General features: G+C 40.8%; 1 protein-coding gene and 1 pseudogene across 1 annotated transcript; one reads left to right on the forward strand and one right to left on the reverse strand.

The window, feature by feature from the left end:
• Positions 1-69: 69 nt before the first annotated feature.
• LOC139397155 (interleukin-18 receptor 1-like) lies at positions 70-23,037 on the reverse strand. The gene is made up of 14 exons (XM_071144028.1): positions 22,934-23,037; positions 22,695-22,876; positions 22,372-22,426; positions 21,678-21,933; positions 21,280-21,463; positions 18,539-18,707; positions 16,953-17,018; positions 11,342-11,468; positions 11,134-11,258; positions 8,216-8,365; positions 7,335-7,487; positions 5,212-5,396; positions 2,848-3,075; positions 70-187 (listed from the first exon to the last, which is right to left on the reverse strand). Exons 3-13 carry the CDS (start codon positions 22,421-22,423, stop codon positions 2,893-2,895), a joined length of 1,650 nt encoding a protein of 549 aa, XP_071000129.1. The 5' UTR covers positions 22,424-22,426; positions 22,695-22,876; positions 22,934-23,037; the 3' UTR covers positions 70-187; positions 2,848-2,892.
• Positions 5,481-6,608, forward strand: LOC139397153 (putative uncharacterized protein DDB_G0271606; annotated as a pseudogene).
• Positions 23,038-24,592: the final 1,555 nt, after the last annotated feature.

Consider the following 24,592-nt stretch of genomic DNA (forward strand, 5'->3'; position numbering starts at 1 on the left):
TGATACTGGCTTCCCTCAGAGATGCACCATGAGAAAACATGACCACCAGTTTCCTGTGTCAACGTCCATTTCCTGGTTAGATGCAGAGAGCTCTACTTCTCTAGAAGTTTCACACCATCTTTGGGATTCTGTGCATCTGTGGGTGTGGGTAGACGGAGTGTGAAATGTGTAAGTATGCCAGGCTGATCTGTGATGTAAGAGAAGGCAGCTGTGTTACAAGTCAAAAACATTTATTGAAGCACAGTTCCAATACATTAGTAACACTGAACAGTGGTGAGTCTATAGACCAATACCTTAGTAACACTGAACAGTGGTGAGTCTATAGACCAATACATTGCAAACAGAGTAGGGTGGACAGATGTGTTCTGTAATGAATGATACAGGCTTTGGCACAGCCTCTCAAGACTTGGTTTGACATCTTTAGACAGAATCAGTGAGGCTGTGTCCCATATAGTCCACTACTTTAGACAGAATCAGTGAGGCTGTGTCCCATATAGTCCACTACTTTAGACAGAATCAGTGAGGCTGTGTCCCATATAGTCCATTACTTTTGACAGAATCAGTGAGACTGTGTCCCATATAGTCCACTACTTTAGACAGAATCAGTGAGGCTGTGTCCCATATAGTCCATTACTTTTGACAGAATCAGTGAGGCTGTGTCCCATATAGTCCACTACTTTAGACAGAATCAGTGAGGCTGTGTCCCATATAGTCCATTACTTTAGACAGAATCAGTGAGGCTGTGTCCCATATAGTCCATTACTTTAGACCAGGTCCCATAGACCCTAAGGACTTTGTATGTCCAGGCTTAAATGCCCAAATAAAGGCTTAATAATTAATACTGTCTCGATAAAACAGAACTACAACACCACGTACATTAACACAAAACAAGACAAATGTAATCAGTCATAAAGGACTTCATCAACACATGTCACAATCCCATCTACTCATACTATGTGGATTATGAGCCCATTCTTCATCAACACATGTCACAATCCCATCTACTCATACTATGTGGATTATGAGCCCATTCTTCATCAACACATGTCACAATCCCATCTACTCATACTATGTGGATTATGAGCCAATTCTTCATCAACACATGTCACAATCCCATCTACTCATACTATGTGGATTATGAGCCCATTCTTCATCAACACATGTCACAATCCCATCTACTCATACTATGTGGATTATGAGCCCATTCTTCATCAACACATGTCACAATCCCATCTACTCATACTATGTGGATTATGAGCCCATTCTTCATCAACACATGTCACAATCCCATCTACTCATACTATGTGGATTATGAGCCCATTCTTCATCAACACATGTCACAATCCCATCTACTCATACTATGTGGATTATGAGCCCATTCTTCATCAACACATGTCACAATCCCATCTACTCATACTATGTGGATTATGAGCCCATTCTTCATCTACATATCCTGTCTGGACATTATGTTTACTGTTGTTCACCAGGTCAACTTCCTGGTTCATGTCAATGTACTTGGTGATTCTATTGGGATTATTACCATAGCAGACTCCTACACACAGCAGCCCTGTGAAATACCAGGGCCAAGGAATGCATGCATTTCTTCTCAATGTCATTTCTGTCTCGTGTTTTGTTGGGAGTGTACGTGACTACACTGAGGTGTGACCTGCTGCTGTGGGTGGGCTTTCCTTGAATCTCTTAAAGGGGGGGGGGTCTGGCCCCCGACTGGTAACAGAGAGAAACAGGTAGAGAAACAGGTAGAGAAACAGGTAGAGAAACAGGTAGAGAAACAGGTAGAGCGAGAAAGACAAATATTCTGTCTACTAGACAAGCAGAGTCAATGGGTCTTAAAGTAGCTGTCCAGTGAAAATCTCACTTTTAGAAGTTCATATTCCATTAACTCAAGTAATGTCCTATACTCATATTTGTGGCCAATGCATACATTTGAGAAAACAAAACACACAAAAAAAACCCACCTCAAACTTATATCTCAAATACACTTCTTGCTATTTCCTCATAGAACATGATGTAATGTTGGCTCATTGGCCGAGCTGGCCAATCAGCGGTCTAGTCGCATTAATATTTTTAATGACCGGTATACGCCCACACCATTCTGATGCTGGGGTAAGCCCACACCATTCTGTTGCTGGGGTAAGCCCACACCATTCTGATGCTGGGGTAAGCCCACACCATTCTGATGCTGGGGGTAAGCCCACACCATTCTGTTGCTGGGGTAAGCCCACACCATTCTGTTGCTGGGGTAAGCCCACACCATTCTGATGCTGGGGTAAGCCCACACCATTCTGATGCTGGGGGTAAGCCCACACCATTCTGATGCTGGGGTAATCCCACACCATTCTGATGCTGGGGTAAGCCCACACCATTCTGATGCTGGGGTAAGCCCACCCCATTCTGTTGCTGGGGTAAGCCCACACCATTCTGTTGCTGGGGTAAGCCCACACTATTCTGATGCTGGGGTAAGCCCACACCATTCTGTTGCTGGGGTAAGCCCACACTATTCTGATGCTGGGGTAAGCCCACACTATTCTGATGCTGGGGTAAGCCCACACTATTCTGATGCTGGGGTAAGCCCACACTATTCTGTTGCTGGGGTAAGCCCACACTATTCTGATGCTGGGGTAAGCCCACACCATTCCAACACAGAAAAGCTGCTTTTTAACTTAATTTAAAAAAAACATCGGAAGGAAAACTATTTCACTCTTACAGTTAAAAATGCCACATTAATCACATTAGATGCATTTATTTCACTCATCTTCACCCCGGAGCAGGGTTGGGGTGAAGATAATTGAAAATAGATGCCATTATATCATTTGAATTTGAGTTTACTTTGTGAATTGACTGAACCCAAACCCTGCCCTGGAGCCTATATAATCACAGAATGGTCCTCTCGTCCTTCGGGGGGCGCCGTCTGGTCGTGGCAGGCATACGGTAGCGCAGCTCCTTCCAGAAGGCTGAGGACAGGGGTTTGGAGTGGGAGCCCCTCCAGGTGACGGTGTGTCCTGACTGGGCCAGCAGCCGCAGGGCCTCAGGGAGGGAGTCCAGCTTCAGATCCACCTAAAACGTTTACAGAATAATGTAGTGAAATGTTCTTTTTTGGGGGGGGGGGGGAGGTAGCCCCGACCGGGACTTGAACGGAGGTCCACCGACTACCAACCCAACACCTTAGTTGTTACACCAAGAGATCCGAACCCCTTGAACAAGATCACTAGGTGTTGTGTTAAGGTTACAATTACTAATTGAACTTATGTAGCGCTTTTCATTACAAAATAGAATCTCGAAAAAGAAGAAGACAAACATGCACAACCAATTGCAAAAGTGGAAAAATAATGTTTCTATTCAGCTTTGGAAAGCAGTTCGAAAATAAGTAGAAGCAGTTGTGCGTTTTAAAGGAAATGGAATTGAAGCAGAAAGACAGCATGGCATCAGCTCCAGGTCTACCTGTTTATTTAGTTAGATAGACAGCATGGCATCAGCTCCAGGTCTACCTGTTTATTTAGTTAGATAGACAGCATGGCATCAGCTCCAGGTCTACCTGTTTATTTAGTTAGATAGACAGCATGGCATCAGCTCCAGGTCTACCTGTTTATTTAGTTAGATAGACAGCATGGCATCAGCTCCAGGTCTACCTGTTTATTTAGTTAGATAGACAGCATGGCATCAGCTCCAGGTCTACCTGTTTATTTAGTTAGATAGACAGCATGGCATCAGCTCCAGGTCTACCTGTTTATTTAGTTAGATAGACAGCATGGCATCAGCTCCAGGTCTACCTGTTTATTTAGTTAGATAGACAGCATGGCATCAGCTCCAGGTCTACCTGTTTATTTAGTTAGATAGACAGCATGGCATCAGCTCCAGGTCTACCTGTTTATTTAGTTAGATAGACAGCATGGCATCAGCTCCAGGTCTACCTGTTTATTTAGTTAGTAAGACAGCATGGCATCAGCTCCAGGTCTACCTGTTTATTTAGTTAGATAGACAGCATGGCATCAGCTCCAGGTCTACCTGTTTATTTAGTTAGAAAGACAGCATGGCATCAGCTCCAGGTCTACCTGTTTATTTAGTTAGATAGACAGCATGGCATCAGCTCCAGGTCTACCTGTTTATTTAGTTAGATAGACAGCATGGCATCAGCTCCAGGTCTACCTGTTTATTTAGTTAGATAGACAGCATGGCATCAGCTCCAGGTCTACCTGTTTATTTAGTTAGATAGACAGCATGGCATCAGCTCCAGGTCTACCTGTTTATTTAGTTAGATAGACAGCATGGCATCAGCTCCAGGTCTACCTGTTTATTTAGTTAGATAGACAGCATGGCATCAGCTCCAGGTCTACCTGTTTATTTAGTTAGATAGACAGCATGGCATCAGCTCCAGGTCTACCTGTTTATTTAGTTAGATAGACAGCATGGCATCAGCTCCAGGTCTACCTGTTTATTTAGTTAGATAGACAGCATGGCATCAGCTCCAGGTCTACCTGTTTATTTAGTTAGATAGACAGCATGGCATCAGCTCCAGGTCTACCTGTTTATTTAGTTAGTAAGACAGCATGGCATCAGCTCCAGGTCTACCTGTTTATTTAGTTAGATAGACAGCATGGCATCAGCTCCAGGTCTACCTGTTTATTTAGTTAGAAAGACAGCATGGCATCAGCTCCAGGTCTACCTGTTTATTTAGTTAGATAGACAGCATGGCATCAGCTCCAGGTCTACCTGTTTATTTAGTTAGATAGACAGCATGGCATCAGCTCCAGGTCTACCTGTTTATTTAGTTAGATAGACAGCATGGCATCAGCTCCAGGTCTACCTGTTTATTTAGTTAGATAGACAGCATGGCATCAGCTCCAGGTCTACCTGTTTATTTAGTTAGATAGACAGCATGGCATCAGCTCCAGGTCTACCTGTTTATTTAGTTAGATAGACAGCATGGCATCAGCTCCAGGTCTACCTGTTTATTTAGTTAGATAGACAGCATGGCATCAGCTCCAGGTCTACCTGTTTATTTGGGAAATTGATTTGACAGGGACAGCGCACATTCACCAACGAATCATCCCAAATGGCACCCTATTCCCTTTATAGTGCACTACTTTAGACCAGGGCCCATAACACTATATAGGGAATAGGGTGCCTTTTGGGACACACACACACAAAGCTAACTGTCGTCCATAGGCAGAACTCGTCCTTAGGCATAACTACCTGGCTGTCTGGGGCTGACTCTGTCTGGATGAGGATTAGCCAGGTCTGCCGTTCCACCAGTGCAGCATGGAGCCCAGTGAGCAGACTATACTGGCTGTCCTGCCCTGGGTTCAGCCCCAGACTGCTGGGCACCAGGATCAGTCTCCGGCTCTGCTCTATACACCCCAGCACCGCCTCAGCCACCGCTGGAAACACAGAGCACATACTTTACTGATACAGATACAGGAACAGAGGCACAGGAACAGATACAGGAACAGGAACAGATACAGGTACAGGAACAGGAACGGGTACAGGAACAGATACAGGTACAGGAACAGATACAGATACAGGAACAGGTACAGGAACAGGAACATATACAGGAACAGGAACAGATACAGGTACAGATACAGGAACAGGAACAGGAACAGATACAGGTACAGGAACAGATACAGGTACAGGAACAGGAACAGGAACAGATACAGGAACAGATACAGGAACAGGTACAGGAACAGGAACAGATACATGAACAGGAACAGATACAGGAACAGGAACAGATACAGGTACAGGAACAGTAACAGATACAGGTACAGGAACAGATACAGGAACGGGTACAGGAACAGATACAGGAACAGATACAGGAACAGGTACAGGAACAGATACAGGTACAGGAACAGATACAGGAACAGATACAGGAACAGAAACAGGAACGGGTACAGGAACAGATACAGGAACAGGAACAGATACAGGTACAGGAACAGATACAGGAACAGGTACAGGAACGGGAAAAGGAACAGATACAGGAACAGATACAGGAACAGGTACAGGAACAGATACAGGAACAGGAACAGGAACAGATACAGGAACAGGTACAGAAAAAGGAACAGATACAGGAACAGGAACAGATACAGGAACAGATACAGGAACAGGTACAGGAACAGATACAGAAACAGGTGCGGGAAAAGGTACAGGAACAGGTACAGGAACAGATACAGGAACAGGTACAGGAACAGGAACAGGTACAGGAACAGGTACAGGAACAGGTACAGGAACAGGAACAGATACAGGAACGGGAACAGGTTCAGGAACGGGAACAAAAATGAGAATGGGAACGGGTACAGGAACGGGTACAGGAACAGGTACAGGAACAGGAATGGGTACAGGAACAGGTACAGGAACAGATACAGGAACCTGTACAGGAACAGGAACAGGTACAGGAACAGGTACAGGAACGGGAACGGGTACAGGAACAGGTACAGGAACAGATACAGGAACAGGAACCTGTACAGGAACCTGAACAGGTACAGGAATGGGTACAGGAACAGGAACAGGTACAGGAACAGATACAGGAACAGGAACCTGTACAGGAACAGGAACCTGAACAGGAATAAGAACATGTACAGGAACAGGTACAGGAATAGGAAGAAAAACGGGTACGGGTACACGTACAGGAACTGGAACGGGAACAGGCACGGGAATGGATATGGGAACTGGTACAGGTAGAGAAACAGGTACAGAAACAAGAAGAGGAACAGGAACAGGAACAGGAGTGCATACAGGAAAATGTATAAGAACAAGAACAAGAACAGGTACAGGAACGAGAACGGATACAGGAACAGATACAGAAACAAGAACAGGAACGGATACAAGAACAAGAACAGGTACAGGAACAGGTACAAGAATAAGAACAGGAACGGATACAGGAACAGGTGTAAGAATAAGAACAGGAACGGATACAGGAACAAGAACAGGAACAGGAACAGGTACAGGAAGAAGAACAGGTACAGGTACAGGAACAAGAACAGGTACAGGTAGAGGAACATGTAGAGGTGGAGGAACAAGTTCAGGAACAGGAAAAGGAACGAATACAGGTAGAGGTAGAGGTAGAGGTAGAGGAACATGTAGAGGTAGATGAACAGGTAGAGGTAGATGAACAGGTAGAGGTAGAGGAACAGGTAGAGGTAGAGGAACAGGTAGAGGTAGAGGAACAGGTAGAGGAACAGGTAGAGGTAGAAGAACAGGTAGAGGTATAGGCACAGGTAGAGGTAGGAGAACAGTGCATACACAAACACACACACACACACACACACACACACACACACACACACCAGTATGAGGAGAAATGTGAGGACAGTGGACTGACTCACCGTCCCCAGGGAGCACGTCACGGTCGTAGAGACACAGGCTGTAACCATACTCCTCCTCCAGCACCCCCTCCACCTGACGCCTGTCCTCCTCACTGACACCTGACTCTGTGTCACTCTTATAACACAACACAAAGGCATCGTAACGCTTCCCATCTGAAACACACCATTCAGGCAAGTTATAACACAGAACATAGGCATTATAACACAGCACATAGGCATTATAAAACAGGACATAGGCATTATAACACAGCACATAGGCATTATAACACAGGACATAGGCATTATAACACAGCAGATAGGCATTATAACACAGCAGATAGGCATTATAACACAGCAGATAGGCATTATAACACAGGACATAGGCATTATAACACAGCACATAGGCATTATAACACAGTACATAGGCATTATAACACAGCACATATGCATTATAACACAGTACATAGGCATTATAACACAGCAGATAGGCATTATAACACAGCACATAGGCATTATAACACAGCACATAGGCATTATAACACAGCACATAGGGATTATAACACAGTACATAGGCATTATAACACAGTACATAGGCATTATAACACAGCAGATAGGCATTATAACACAGCACAGGCATTATAACACAGCACATAGGGATTATAACACAGTACATAGGCATTATAACACAGCACATAGGCATTATAACACAGCAGATAGGCATTATAACACAGCAGATAGGCATTATAACACAGGACATAGGCATTATAACACAGTACATAGGTGTTGTTACACATCCCATTTGAAACTAACACAATTCATCCAAATCATGTGGTGAAACACGATCTACAACGAGACTGTTTGCATGAGACATTGGCATGTTTGGCGTTAGGTGTTATTCTCACCAGAGACGTTGTGATGATGCCAACCCAGATCATCTCTGAGAAATAGAATGATGTCCACCTTCAGCTTGACATAGACGACAGTCACCACCACCACCGTTACGACAAAGACCCCCACTATACCCAGCACCAGGAAGTGGAACTGCGGTGGACCTAAAGGGTGACATGAAATACACACACACACACACACACACACACACACACACACACACACACACACACACACACACACACACACACACACACACACACATACATACATAAACCTGGTTATATCAAACCGCTGTTACTGTACAGCAGAAAGAGAAACTGGAGAGAAAAAAATATCACAGAAAATCATCATCATTTCACACAGAAGTGATCATAATATATTATTGATTAAATGTCATGGTAACCTAAGAGCAGAATAGATAATATCTTCTTGATTAAATGTCATGGTAACCTAAGAGCAGAAGAGATAATATCTTCTTGATTAAATGTCATAGTAACCTAAAAGCAGAAGAGATAATATCTTCTTGATTAAATGTCATGGTAACCTAAGAGCAGAAGAGATAATATCTTCTTGATTAAATGTCATAGTAACCTAAAAGCAGGAGAGATAATATCTTCTTGATTAAATGTCATGGAACCTAAGAGCAGAAGAGATAATATCTTCTTGATTAAATGTCATGGTAACCTAAGAGCAGAAGAGATAATATCTTCTTGATTAAATGTCATAGTAACCTAAAAGCAGAAGAGATAATATCTTCTTGATTAAATGTCATGGTAACCTAAGAGCAGAAGAGATAATATCTTCTTGATTAAATGTCATAGTAACCTAAAAGCAGAAGAGATAATATCTTCTTGATTAAATGTCATGGTAACCTAAAAGCAGAAGAGATAATATCTTCTTGATTAAATGTCATGGTAACCTAAAAGCAGAAGAGATAATATCTTCTTGATTAAATGTCATGGTAACCTAAGAGCAGAAGAGATAATAATATCTTCTTGATTAAATGTCATAGTAACCTAAAAGCAGGAGAGATAATATCTTCTTGATTAAATGTCATGGTAACCTAAGAGCAGAAGAGATAATAATATCTTCTTGATTAAATGTCATGGTAACCTAAGAGCAGAAGAGATAATATCTTCTTGATTAAATGTCATAGTAACCTAAAAGCAGGAGAGATAATATCTTCTTGATTAAATGTCATGGTAACCTAAGAGCAGAAGAGATAATATCTTCTTGATTAAATGTCATAGTAACCTAAAAGCAGAAGAGATAATATCTTCTTGATTAAATGTCATGGTAACCTAAGAGCAGAAGAGATAATATCTTCTTGATTAAATGTCATAGTAACCTAAAAGCAGAAGAGATAATATCTTCTTGATTAAATGTCATGGTAACCTAAGAGCAGAAGAGATAATATCTTCTTGATTAAATGTCATAGTAACCTAAAAGCAGAAGAGATAATATCTTCTTGATTAAATGTCATGGTAACCTAAGAGCAGAAGAGATAATATCTTTGATTAAATGTCATAGTAACCTAAAAGCAGAAGAGATAATATCTTCTTGATTAAATGTCATGGTAACCTAAGAGCAGAAGAGATAATATCTTCTTGATTAAATGTCATGGTAACCTAAGAGCAGAAGAGATAATATCTTCTTGATTAAATGTCATAGAAACCTAAAAGCAGAAGAGATAATATCTTCTTGATTAAATGTCATGGAACCTAAGAGCAGAAGAGATAATAATATCTTCTTGATTAAATGTCATGGTAACCTAAGAGCAGAAGAGATAATATCTTCTTGATTAAATGTCATGGTAACCTAAAAGCAGAAGAGATAATATCTTCTTGATTAAATGTCATGGTAACCTAAAAGCAGAAGAGATAATATCTTCTTGATTAAATGTCATGGTAACCTAAGAGCAGAAGAGATAATAATATCTTCTTGATTAAATGTCATAGTAACCTAAAAGCAGGAGAGATAATATCTTCTTGATTAAATGTCATGGTAACCTAAGAGCAGAAGAGATAATAATATCTTCTTGATTAAATGTCATGGTAACCTAAGAGCAGAAGAGATAATATCTTCTTGATTAAATGTCATAGTAACCTAAAAGCAGGAGAGATAATATCTTCTTGATTAAATGTCATGGTAACCTAAGAGCAGAAGAGATAATATCTTCTTGATTAAATGTCATAGTAACCTAAAAGCAGAAGAGATAATATCTTCTTGATTAAATGTCATGGTAACCTAAGAGCAGAAGAGATAATATCTTCTTGATTAAATGTCATAGTAACCTAAAAGCAGAAGAGATAATATCTTCTTGATTAAATGTCATGGTAACCTAAGAGCAGAAGAGATAATATCTTCTTGATTAAATGTCATAGTAACCTAAAAGCAGAAGAGATAATATCTTCTTGATTAAATGTCATGGTAACCTAAGAGCAGAAGAGATAATATCTTCTTGATTAAATGTCATAGTAACCTAAAAGCAGAAGAGATAATATCTTCTTGATTAAATGTCATGGTAACCTAAGAGCAGAAGAGATAATATCTTCTTGATTAAATGTCATGGTAACCTAAGAGCAGAAGAGATAATATCTTCTTGGTTAAATGTCATGGTAACCTAAGAGCAGAAGAGATAATATCTTCTTGGTTAAATGTCATGGTAACCTAAGAGCAGAAGAGATAATATCTTCTTGATTAAATGTCATGGTAACCTAAGAGCAGAAGAGATAATATCTTCTTGGTTAAATGTCATGGTAACCTAAGAGCAGAAGAGATAATATCTTCTTGATTAAATGTCATGGTAACCTAAGAGCAGAAGAGAGGGTTCTGTGAAATGACCATTAGAGTTTGATAAAGGCAGACTCTGTAATATTTTAGATGATTGGAAAGCTAAGATGTCCCTTTAAGAGGCTGCTTGACTTACTCTTCTGTTTGAAGGTGATGGAGACCTTGTCGTTCCCAGATGAATAATCCAGTTGACAGGTGTATGTGTTCCTCAGCTGCTCCTCTGACACCTGACTGATCACCAGCGATGCCTGGTCATTCTCTCTGGAGAAACAGTCAAGTGTGTTATGTTAAGTGATTTTAAATAGTATTTGAACCCAGGTCTGTTCTGTAGTGAGTGTACTCACTGTGAAACGTTATAAAATACTGGTAGGGTCTTCTGGTTCTTCTCCACAAAAGATCTGTTTTCCATCCAGTATACATTGTCAAATTCAGAGGACAGGACAGCCCTGCAGACCACCACCACAGTAGATCCTGGAGAAAACACATAACATTCACTAACACTTTGCTAGCTACCTCTCATAGAGTGCCATGTATAAAGTCAGACAGCCTCAGCCACTCCCTGTCACCAAAGGAGTACCCCAAGGCTCAATCCTAGGCCCCACGCTCTTTACATCAACAAATATATGATAGCTGGCAATAAATATGATAGCTGGCCACTACTGTCCTATTTCACTGTAGAGCCTCTAGCCCTGCTCAATATCCCTTAACCAACCATGTTGTTCCACCTAATACATATGCGATGACATCACCTGGTTTAAACGTCTCTAGAGACTATATCTCTCTCATCATTACTCAATCCCTAGGTTTACCTCCAATGTACTCAAATCCTACCTTACCTTTGTCTGTACACTATGCCTTGAATCTATGTTATCGTGCCCAGGCACCTGCTCCTTTTCCTCTCTGTTCCGAACGTGCTAGACGGCCAGTTCTTATAGCATTTAGCCGTACCCTTATCCTACTTTTCCTCTGTTCCTCTGGTGATGTAGAGGTTAATCCAGGACCTGCAGTGCCTAGCTCCACTCCCACTCCCCAGGTGCTCTCATTTGTTGATTTCTGTAACCGTAATAGCCTTGATTGCATGCATGTTAACATTAGAAGCCTACTCCCTAAATCTGATTACTCACTGCTTTAGCACACTCTGCCAACCCGGATGTCTTAGTCGTGTCTGAATCCTGGCTTAGGAAAACCATCAAAAACCCTGAAATCTCCAAAGCTAACTATAACATTTTCCACCAAGATAGAACTGCCAAAGGGGGCGGTGTTGCAATCTACTGCAAAGATAGCCTGCAGAGTTCTGTATTACTATCCAAGTCTGTACCCAAACAATTCGAGCTTTAACAAAAAATTCACCTTTCCAGAAACAAGTCTCTCACTGTTGCCACTTTCTATAGACCTCCCTCTGCCCCCAGCTGTGCTACTAGGTGACCTAAACTGGGACATGCTTAACACCCCGGCCATCCTACAATCCAAGCTTGATGCCCTCTCACACAAATGATCAATGAACCTACCAGGTACAACTACAAACCCGTAAACACGGGCACCCTCATAGATGTCATCCTAACTAACTCACCCTCTAAATACACCTCTGCTGTTTTCGATCAAGATCTCAGCGATCACTGCCTCATTGCCTGCATCCGTAATGGGTCTGCGACCAAACGACCAGCCCTCATCACTGTCAAACGCTCCCTAAAACACTTCTGCGAGTAGGCCTTTCTAATCGACCTGGCCAGGATATCCTGGAATGACATTGACCTCATCCCGTCAGTAGATGATGCCTGGCTATTCTTTAAATGTGCCTTCCTCACCATCTTAAATAAGCATGCCCCATTCAAAAAATGTAGAACTAGGAATAGATATAGTCTTTGGTTCACTTCAGACCTGTCTGCCCTTGACCAGCACAAAAACATCCTATGGCGTTCTGCATTAGCATCGAATAGCCCCTGTGATATGCAACTTTTCAGGGAAGTTAGGAACAAATATACACAGGCAGTTAGAAAAGCTACGGCTAGCTTTTTCAGACAGAAATTTGCATCCTGTAGTACTAACTCAAAAACTTCTGGGACACTGTAAAGTCCATGGAGAATAAGAGCAACTCCTCCCAGCTGCCCACTGCTCTGAGGCTAGGACACACTGTCTCCACCGATATATCCACTATAATTGAGAATTTCAATAAGCATTACTCTACGGCTGGCCATGCTTTCCACCTGGCTACCCCTACCCCGGTCAACTGCCCGGCACCCTCCACAGCAACCCGCCAAAGCCCCCACAATTTCTTCTTCACCCAAATCCAGTCAGCTGATGTTCTGAAAGAGCTGCAAAATCTGGACCCCTACAAATCAGCCGGGCTAGACAATCTGGACCCTCTCTTTCTACAATTATCTGCCGAAATTGTTGCAACCCCTATTACTAGCCTGTTCAACCTCTCTTTTGTATCGTCTTGAGATCCCCAAAGATTGGAAAGCTGCCACGGTCATCCCCCTCTTCAAAGGGGGTGACACTGTAGACCCAAACTGCTACAGACTATCTATCCTACCCTGTCTTTCTAAGGTCTTCGAAAGCCAAGTCAACAAACAGATTACAGACCATTTCGAATCCCACCGTACATTCTCCGCTATGCAATCTGGTTTCAGAGCTGGTCATGGGGGCACCTCAGCCACGCTCAAGGTTCTAAATGACATCATAACCGCCATCGATAAGAGACATTACTGTGCAGCCGTATTCATCGACCTGGCCAAGGCTTTCGACTCTGTCAATCACCACATTCTTATTGGCAGACTCGACAGCCTTGGTTTCTGAAATGATTGCCTCGCCTGGTTTACCAACTACTTCTCAGACAGAGTTCAGTGTGTCACCCTTATTGGAATGTATAGGCCACCTTCCACCAAAAGTGTGTTTTTTGATCAGTTTAATAACATGCTTAGGGAATGTGATTTTGGGAAAGAGGTCATCTTAATGGGAGATTTTAAAATGATTTATGAAGACAAGTCTTGTCGGAAAACCCTCAAACAGGTCACTAATACCTTTGACCTTACACAGCTAGTTAAAGGGCCAACCAGGGTGACTTGTTGCTCTAAAACACAGATTGATTTGGTGCTCAGTAATAAACCAGAGAGAGTGACTAAATACTGGGCTATCTGATCATAATCTGACACTTATAGCCAGAAAGCTGTCTAAGAGCAGGTTTAACCTCTCTACTGTTAGAAAGCCGGATCAACTAAGAATACCTAAGAGTGAATTAAACTATTTTGAAAACGCAATTATGTTCAGCCTGTACATTAATGATCTGCCTTCTGTCTGTACTGGGTCTGAAGTTCAAATGTATAGAGATGATACAGTGATATATGTGCATGTAAAGAGCAAACAACAAGCTGCACAAGAACTCACTACTGTAATGGTCCAGGTTACAAAGTGGCTCAGTGACTCGTGTTTGCATCTCAATGTGAAAAAAACTGTTTGCATGTCCTTTACAAAGAGGTCAGGGGAGAAGCTCCAGGTGGTATCTGATTTTAAGTACCTTGGCATCATACTTGATTCCAACCTCTCTTTTAAAAAGCATGTGAAAAAGGTTATTCAGATAACCAAATTCAACCTAGCTAATATCCGATTTATACTAAATTGTTTGACTACAGAGGTAGCAAAACTGTACTTAAAATCTATGATACTCCCCCACTTAACATACTGCTTGACTAGTTGGGCCCAAGCTTGCTGTACAACATTAAAGCCTATTCAGCCTGTCTGCAAACAGGCTCTCAAAGTGCTTGATAGGAAGCCCAATAGCCATCATCACTGTTACATCCTCAGAAAGCATGAGCTCCTGAGTTGGGAAAATCTTGTGCAGTACACTGACGCATGTCTTGTATTCAAGATCCTAAATGGCCTGGCTCCTCCCCCTCCACTCAGTATTTTTGTTAAACAGAAAACCCAAACAAATGACAGCAGATCCACAAGGTCTGCCATGAGAGGTGACTGTATAGTTCCCTTAAGGAAAAGCACCTTTAGTAAATCCGCTTTCTCTGTGAGAGCTTCCCATGTCTGGAATACACTGCCATCAGACACACATAACTGCACCACCTATCACACTTTCACAAAATGTATGAATACATGGCTAAAAGTCAATCAGATTTGTGATCATGGTCCCTAGCTGTGTGTTGCCGCATCCATGTTGTCTGTTGTCTGTAGCTTGTGAAGTGTGGAAACACTTTGTTGCTTTTATGAATATTGTAATTGTTTTTAATAACCTGCCCAGGGACTGCGGTTGAAAATTAGCCGGCTGGCTAAAACTGGCACTTTTACTGAAACGTTGATTAATGTGCCCTGTAAAAATAAAATAAACTCAAACTCAAACTCAAATCGGAGCGCCTGTTGTCCAGACCTCTGGCAGTCTCTATGGGGGTGCCACAGGGTTCAATCCTCGGGCCGACTCTCTTCTCTGTATACATCAATGATGTTGCTCTTGCTGCTGGTGATTCTCTGATACACCTCTACGCAGACGACATCATTCTGTATACTTCTGGCCCCTCTTTGGACACTGTGTTAACAACCCTCCAGATGAGCTTCAATGCCATACAACTCTCCTTCCGTGGCCTCCAACTGCTCTTAAATGCAAGTAAAACTAAATGCATGCTCTTCAACCGATCGCTGCCCGCACCTGCTCGCCTGTCCAGCATCACTACTCTGGACGGCTCTGACTTAGAATACGTGGACAACTACAAATACCTAGGTGTCTGGTTAGACTGTAAACTCTCCTTCCAAACTCACATTAAGCATCTCCAATCCAAAATTAAATCTAGAATCGGCTTCCTATATCGCAACAAAGCATCCTTCACTCATGCTGCCAAACATACCCTCGTAAAACTGACATCCTACCGATCCTCGACTTCGGTGATGTCATCTATAAAATAGCCTCCAACACTCTACTCAACAAACTGGATGCAGTCTATCACAGTGCCATCCGTTTTGTCACCAAAGCCCCATACACTACCCACCATTGCGACCTTGGTTGGCCCTCGCTTCATACTCGCCAAACCCACTGGCTACAGGTTATCTACAAGTCTCTGCAAGGTAAAGCCCCGCCTTATCTCAGCTCACCATAGCTGCACCCACTCATAGCACGCGCTCCAGGAGGTATATCTCACTGGTCACCCCCAAAGCCAGTTCCTCCTTTGGTTGTCTTTCCTTCCAGTTCTCTGCTGCCCATGACTGGAATGAATTGCAAAAATCCCTGAAGCTGGAGACTCACATCTCCTTCACTAGCTTTAAGCACCAGCTGTCAGAGCAGCTCACAGATCACTGCACCTGTACATAGCTCATCTGTAAACAGCCCATCTATCTACCTACCTCCTCCCCATACTGGTATTTATTTATTTGGCTCCTTTGCACCCCAGTATCTCTACTTGCACATTCATCTTCTGCACATCTACCATCTACAGTGTTTAATTGCTATAATGTAATTACTTCACCACCATGGCCTATTTATTTCCTTAACTTACCTCATTTGCACTCACTGTATATAGACTTTTTGTTTTCTTTTGTTCTACTGTATTATTGACTGTATGTTTTGTTTATTCCATATGTAACTCTGTGTTGTTGTATGTGTCGAATTGCTAAGCTTTATCTTGGCCAGAATCACAGTTGTAAATGAGAACTTGTTCTCAACTAGCCTACCTGGTTAAATAAAGGTGAAATAAAATAAATAAATAAATAAAATATTTGTTTTCGCAAACATCCTTTCTGAATTTAAAAGTAATCCTCGAAGTAATCATCTAGTTTTTCAAAAGTATCTGTAATCTGATTACAATATTGTTTTGCTGGTAAAGTAATAGATTACAGTTACAATGTTTTTTTGTAATCTCTTCCATGTAATCTGTTACTCCCCAACCCTGCACACACATTCACACACACGTGACAGTAAAGACACTAATTGACACCCATACAGATAGGTAGAGAGGAACTCACCCATATCTACTTCAATAACCTCCCCATCCCGAGGTTCGATGATCTTTGGCATAACCGGGGAACTTCCTGTACAATACAATAATATCACTGTATTCAAAACTCAAATATCACTGTAGTCAAAACTCAAATATTACTGTAGTTAAAACTCAAATATCACTGTAGCTGAAACAGAAATATCACTGTAGCTGAAACAGAAATATCACTGTACCTAATACCAAATATCACTGTAGCTGAAACAGAAATATCACTGTAGCTGAAACATAAATATCACTGCACCTAATACCAAATATCACTGTAGCTGAAACAGAAATATCACTGTAGCTGAAACATAAATATCACTGTACCTAATACCAAATATCACTGTAGCTGAAACAGAAATATCACTGTAGCTGAAACATAAATATCACTGCACCTAATACCAAATATCACTGTAGCTGAAACAGAAATATCACTGTAGCTGAAACAGAAATATCACTGTACCTAATACCAAATATCACTGTAGCTGAAACAGAAATATCACTGTACCTAATACCAAATATCACTGTAGCTGAAACAGAAATATCACTGTAGCTGAAACAGAAATATCACTGTACCTAATACCAAATATCACTGTAGCTGAAACAGAAATATCACTGTACCTAATACCAAATATCACTGTAGCTGAAACAGAAATATCACTGTAGCTGAAACAGAAATATCACTGTACCTAATACCAAATATCACTGTAGCTGAAACAGAAATATCACTGTAGCTGAAACATAAATATCACTGCACCTAATACCAAATATCACTGTAGCTGAAACAGAAATATCACTGTAGCTGAAACATAAATATCACTGCACCTAATACCAAATATCACTGTAGCTGAAACAGAAATATCACTGTAGCTGAAACAGAAATATCACTGTAGCTGAAACATAAATATCACTGCACCTAATACCAAATATCACTGTAGCTGAAACAGAAATATCACTGTAGCTGAAACATAAATATCACTGCACCTAATACCAAATATCACTGTAGCTGAAACAGAAATATCACTGTAGCTGAAACATAAATATCACTGCACCTAATACCAAATATCACTGTAGCTGAAACAGAAATATCACTGTAGCTGAAACATAAATATCACTGCACCTAATACCAAATATCACTGTAGCTAAAACAGAAATATGAATGTAGCTGAAACACAAACATGAAGGTAGTTAAAAGGAAACTATTTCTATAAATAGTTTTGAACAGAATAAAGCATCAACATGGACATAAGTTACAGATCCTTGCATTGTCTTTAGCCTTCCCCTGTAACCCAGGTTCAGATCCACCAAACATGAAATACATCTTAATTGACAAATACATTTCAAGGTATCTTTGCAAAAGGTCAGAAGCTCCAAAACCATACAGCAGGATTGGGGTCAATTCTATTTCAATTCCAGTCGATTCAGGAAGTACACTGAAATTCTAATTCTCTTCAATTCTTTTCAATTAATAAACATTTCAAATTTGAATTGGATTTACTTTCTGAATTTGACTGAAATGTAAAAATGTATCCCAACCCTGATATCCAGTAATGTCCAGTAACTTCTTACCTTCTTCAACTGTCCGCCCCGTGGTTCTGGACAGGGTAAACACCTGTCCATCATGGAGGTTTGAGTTGTATGTGTAGTATGAAGTGCAGGTATAGTAACCATTGTCAATTTCAGAAGCACTCGTCAGGTATCCATCGCCAAAGTCAGAGGGTAACTCTGTGTCACAGTTCTACAATGCATTAATCAAGACACAGGTAATACACAGGTAATACACAGGGAATACACAGACAATAACAGGTATGACACAGATAATACACAGGCAATAACAGGTAATAACAGATAATAACAGGTAATAACAGGTAAGACACATATAATACACATATAATACACAGGTAATAAACAGGTAATAACAGGTAATACCAGGCAATAACAGGCAATAACGCGTAATAACAGGTAATAACAGGCAATAACAGGTAATAACAGGTAATAAACAGGCAATAACTGGTAATAACAGGTAATAAACAGGTAATAACAGGTAATAACAGGTAATATCAGGTAATAAACAGGCAATAACAGGCAATAACAGGCAATAAACAGGCAATATCAGGTAAGACACATAATACACAGGCAATAACAGGTAATAACAGGTAATACACAGATAATAAACAGGCAATAACAGGTAATAACAGGTAATATCAGGTAAGACACATATAATACACAGGCAATAACAGGTAATAAACAGGCAATAACTGGCAATAGCAGGTAATAACAGGTAATATCAGGTAAGACACATATAATACACAGGTAATAAACAGGTAATATCAGGTAAGACACATAATACACAGGCAATAACAGGTAATAACAGGTAATACACAGATAATAAACAGGCAATAACAGGTAATAACAGGTAATATCAGGTAAGACACATATAATACACAGGTAATAAACAGGTAATATCAGGTAAGACACATATAATACACAGGTAATAAACAGGCAATAACAGGTAAGACACAGATAATATACAGGCAATAACAGGCAATAACAGGTAATAACAGGCAATAACAGGCAATAACAGGTAATAACAGGTAATAAACAGGCAATAACTGGTAATAACAGGTAATAAACAGGCAATAACAGGCAATAACAGGTAATAAACAGGCAATAACTGGCAATAGCAGGTAATAAACAGGCAATATCAGGTAAGACACATAATACACAGGCAATAACAGGTAATAACAGGTAATATCAGGTAAGACACATATAATACACAGGTAATAAACAGGCAATAACAGGTAAGACACAGATAATATACAGGCAATAACAAGCAATAACAGGTAATAACAGGTAATATCAGGTAAGACACATATAATACACAGGTAATAAACAGGCAATAACAGGTAAGACACAGATAATATACAGGCAATAACAGGTAATAACAGGTAATACACAGATAATAAACAGGCAATAACAGGCAATAACAAGTAATAACAGGCAATAACAGGTAATAACAGGCAATAACAGGTAATAACAGGCAATAACAGGTAATAAACAGGCAATAACAGGTAATAAACAGGCAATAGCAGGTAATAAACAGACACTAACAGGTAATAACAGACAATAACAGGTAATAACAGGCAATAACAGGTAATAACAGGTAATAAACAGGCAATAACAGGTAATAACAGGCAATAACAGGTAATAACAGGTAATAAACAGGCAATAACAGGTAATAAACAGGCAATAACAGGTAAGACACAGATAATATACAGGCAATAAGAGGCAATAACAGGTAATAACAGGCAATAACAGGTAATAACAGGCAATAAACAGGCAATATCAGGTCATAAACAGACAATAACAGGTAAGACACAGATAATATACAGGCAATAACAGGTAATAACAGGTAATAACAGGTAAGACACAGATAATATACAGGCAATAAGAGGCAATAACAGGTAATACAGGCAATAACAGGTAATAACAGGCAATAACAGGTAATAACAGGCAATAACAGGTAATAAACAGGCAATAACAGGTAATAAACAGGCAATAGCAGGTAATAAACAGACACTAACAGGTAATAACAGACAATAACAGGTAATAACAGGCAATAACAGGTAATAACAGGTAATAAACAGGCAATAACAGGTAATAAACAGGCAATACCAGGTAAGACACATAATACACAGGGAGTTTTTCCTAGCCACCATGCTTCTACATTTGCATTGCTTGCTGCTTGGGGTTTTAGACTTGGTTTCTGTATAAGCACTTTGTCACATCTGCTGATGTAAAAAGGACTTTATAAATAAATGTGATTAATAAACAGGTAATCAATCACCTGGTAATCACCTGGTAATCAACTGGTAATAAACAGGTAATACAATGCCAGTGTCTATTGATGCTAATCACAAAACAGAGAGTTGTGAGAGTTTTGCTGCACCATCCATGACTGGTGAACTAAAACGTTGATGCTGGTCTCTGTGCTAGCTAGGACACCCACTCAGGCATGGGGAAAAACATGATATAACAGGGAAATACCCTGTGGCTTTTGGTCTCGTGGAAAAAAAATCTACAGACTATTCAATAGCACCTTGCCAACGGCTAGAGGGAAAACTCACCTCTTCAAGCACATGTAATGACGCATGTCTTTAGTTTTAGCCAAAGGCAAGTAAGAAGAACTAGAACTAGTGGAAACTCAACATCAGTGGATATTTACAACTACTTTGTCATCTGCTGGGGGGAGGGGGGGGGGGGGGGGGGGGGGGAGGAGGAGGGGGGGTAAAGAAAAGAAGAGGTCATACCTTGTACCACGTATAATTATGTTTTGTGAAGTTTTGTGGGACGCTGACTGACGTGCAGGTTAACTTTTCACAGGACTGTCTCAGATAGCACGTGACTGGATACACAGTCATATCTGTGTAACACTGGCCAGAGAACACTGTGATGTTAAACCACGCTGTACTCAGGGGCTGGCCACTGGCGTTGCTGAAACAGTCCAGAGAGAGAGATATGACCATTAATCAACCAATCAATCAATCAATCACATCATCAACCATTCAGTCAGTCAATGAATCAACGCATGAACAGAATGGCGCATAAAATACATCAGAGGGAAGGAGAAAACAATTAAAGAACAAAAGTATGATTGATAAAACGGACAATAAAAGGCCAACTAGATTTGTAAGAGACAGACACTTACAGTAGTGAGCAGGAGTAGGACCCCTGATGGTTGGGAGAGACCCTCAGGATGACGAGAGTGTCGTCAGACATCCACACCGCAGGCTCCTGAAGCTCCCCAGGCCCAGAGTGGTTGCTCCATGCCAGGGTCAGGTTCCCCTCCATGTGCCCTGCCATGGTGGGCAGTGGGCACTGTAGCACTGCCATCTCTCCCTCCCGGACACCAACAGGCTCATGTGAAGGAGAGTCACATAACGCACAGCCTCCTCTGAACAGCTCTGTGGGAAGAACATCCAAGATAGACCGTCTCAGTGGAGGACGGAGGGCACCTTATTCCCTATATAGTGCACTACTTTTGACCAGGGTCCATGGCACCCTATTCCCTATATATAGTTCACTAGACCAGGGTCCATGGCACCCTATTCCCTATATATATAGTGCACTACTTTAGATCGGGGCTCCCCGTTGGGCTATGGTCAAGAGTAGTGCACTATGTAGGGTAGCCTAAATGTGCTGTACAAATATTTTATATGGTACAAATAAACATTTTACACCAACATTAAAATTGCTATGGGGGTGCTCAATAGTACAACAATTAGCGATGAAAGGTTTGTTGTATGAATGGTCTTTTTGGTTGGTTATCAGCAGTTTCTAGAGCAGGATACTCATCATGTGTTACTTATAATACATGTTGTGACCTGCTCATTCTAACAGACCTTTGGTTGCAGAGAGTACGAGGAACATAAACAGTGGGGTCATCTTCACCATGTTCTTAATTCACACACAGACAAACACACAGACAAACACACAGAGAGAGAAAGTCAATTGGTGAAAAGCCCCCAGAACCGCAAGTCTTAAAAAATATATTGAAAAAAATGACAGCAGAGAAACTTAAGCGAACATTTCATGAAAGTTAAATTATAAACAGGTACTAACAGATCAGCATAATGGTATTATGTTATAGAAAGCTGCACGACTATAGATAGAATAAGAATAACCTACAATACAATAACATTCAGTAAAGGAATTAATAACTTACTCAGCTGTGAGTGTGGAGGTAAATTCCAAGATTATATTGTGTATTTTCGCAGACCATTAAACAGAAACTGAGGTAATGCTTTCTGTTCTAGGCTACTTCCCTTTAAACTTTAGAATAGCAGTTTCGTTCTCGGTATGAACTGGAATGTCCATTTTCATATATTATATTTCACATGACTCCTCCTATAATCTATAGTGAAATGGACCGAGTGAATAAAGCTCGTGACTCCGTTGAGTGGCCTAGTTGCATGCTATCTATCCACTGATGAAGACTTAGCCTATTGACTGGAAGATGTCAAAGTGAAACTTTGTGATTCTAGTGCCATCGCAGGTGCTATATAAAGACTTGACAAGGCGTTACATAATACTTGTGGTTTCCCAGAAAATCCCGGCGTATCTAGGGCCACCTTCTTTCTGTGTGTGAGGAGAGCAGACCGCGACACTTTCATGATAATATTGAAAATATGCGCACTTCCCCACCAGTGGTGTTTCCACTAAACTGACTTGTTTAGGATAAAAAAAATCTGCATGTGATGACGTAGTGCACACAAAATGTTGTTTTTCCTTCAAATGTGCAGGTACCGAATAAAATCTAGAGTTCAATATGTTTGCATCGCATTTTCAACTCTACCAGCAGTTTCGCCAAAACTTGCATAAAATAGCAAATGTGCCTACTCCGTTCTTGGCACAAGGCTGTGCAGGCAGGTTAGTGAGTCTACATGAGACAGTTATGATTTTAAGACACAGAGTATTGTTATTTGTCAAACAGCAGTCGAGGATCGATCATCATGTTTTGTTAGACTTCAGTGCCGTTCTGGACATTAGCATCATAGTCTGCAGCTGAAAAGGTGTATTTGTTATGGCATAACATCCTACCGTGGATCGAGTCACCTTTAATAAGCGTAATAAAACAAATCCCCATAAAAATCCAGACTTTTTAAACTAGAGATACTGAATGAAAATTACCCCACCAGTGGTGTTTCCACCAACATGACTTGTGGATGAAAATCTGTGCGTTTTCATGTATCTAATAAAAAACCTAAAGTTCAATGTGTTTCCATCCCATTTTCAACTCAACATATAGTTTTGTCACAAACACTGGAGTTAAATAGCATTCAGTATGCGCATACTCGGGTCTTGGCCCGTGCGCTCTAGCCAACAGCTCGGGCTGGCTAGGCAGGTAGGCTACATGATGACATTGTTGTGGATGAACGCAAGAATATTTGTATTTGTCAAACGGAAGCCAAACTGAATCAGACCCTGTGAAATGAATCGTAATTGATTTCATCTGTAGCCTAATTAACTGCGTGCTTTCTATACTACGTCATAATGGGAGGACAACACAAGTCATAGTTGACACCATTTACTTTAATGCGATGGTTATTATATCAATATTGGCTCATAAAAGTGTTTCCATAACGTTTCTCGCATAATTAATTTTACTGACAAGAAAAGATCCCACCATGTCTAGCATTTGTTTTTGTGGACATTTGGAAAGTTTACAAAAAAAAGTTTCCATCAGGTCTGTAATTTTTTTAGTGTAGTCTACTTAATTCTCATAAAAAGTTTGGATGGAAACCTGGTTAGTGATAGTAAACTAATACAATATATTACCAAAAGTATGTGGACACCTGCTCATTCCATAATCATGGGCATCAATATGGAGTTGGTTCCCCCTTTGCTGCTATAACTGCCTCCACTCTAATGGGAAGGCTTTCCACTAGATGTTGGAACACTGCTGCGGGGACTTGCTTCCATTCAGCCACAATAGCATTACTGAGGACGGGCACTGGTTTTGGGTGATTAGGACTGGCTCACAGTCGGCATTCCAACTAATCTCAAAAGTGGTCAATGGGGTTAAGGTCAGGGCTCTGTGCAGGCCAGTCAAGTTCTTCCACA

This window comes from Oncorhynchus clarkii, unplaced genomic scaffold, assembly GCF_045791955.1.
Source record: "Oncorhynchus clarkii lewisi isolate Uvic-CL-2024 unplaced genomic scaffold, UVic_Ocla_1.0 unplaced_contig_13735_pilon_pilon, whole genome shotgun sequence".
Lineage (NCBI taxonomy): Eukaryota > Metazoa > Chordata > Actinopteri > Salmoniformes > Salmonidae > Oncorhynchus > Oncorhynchus clarkii.

Coding starts and splice junctions, on each gene's coding strand:
- LOC139397155 (XM_071144028.1), bottom strand. CDS start 22,423: ATGGTGAAGATGACCCCACTGTTTATGTTCCTCGTACTCTCTGCAACC. Junction 11,469..16,952: donor GGTTATTGAAGTAGATATGG/GTGAGTTCCTCT, acceptor TGTTTTCTCCAG/GATCTACTGTGGTGGTGGTC. Junction 5,397..7,334: donor TGACGTGCTCCCTGGGGACG/GTGAGTCAGTCC, acceptor CTGTGTTTCCAG/CGGTGGCTGAGGCGGTGCTG.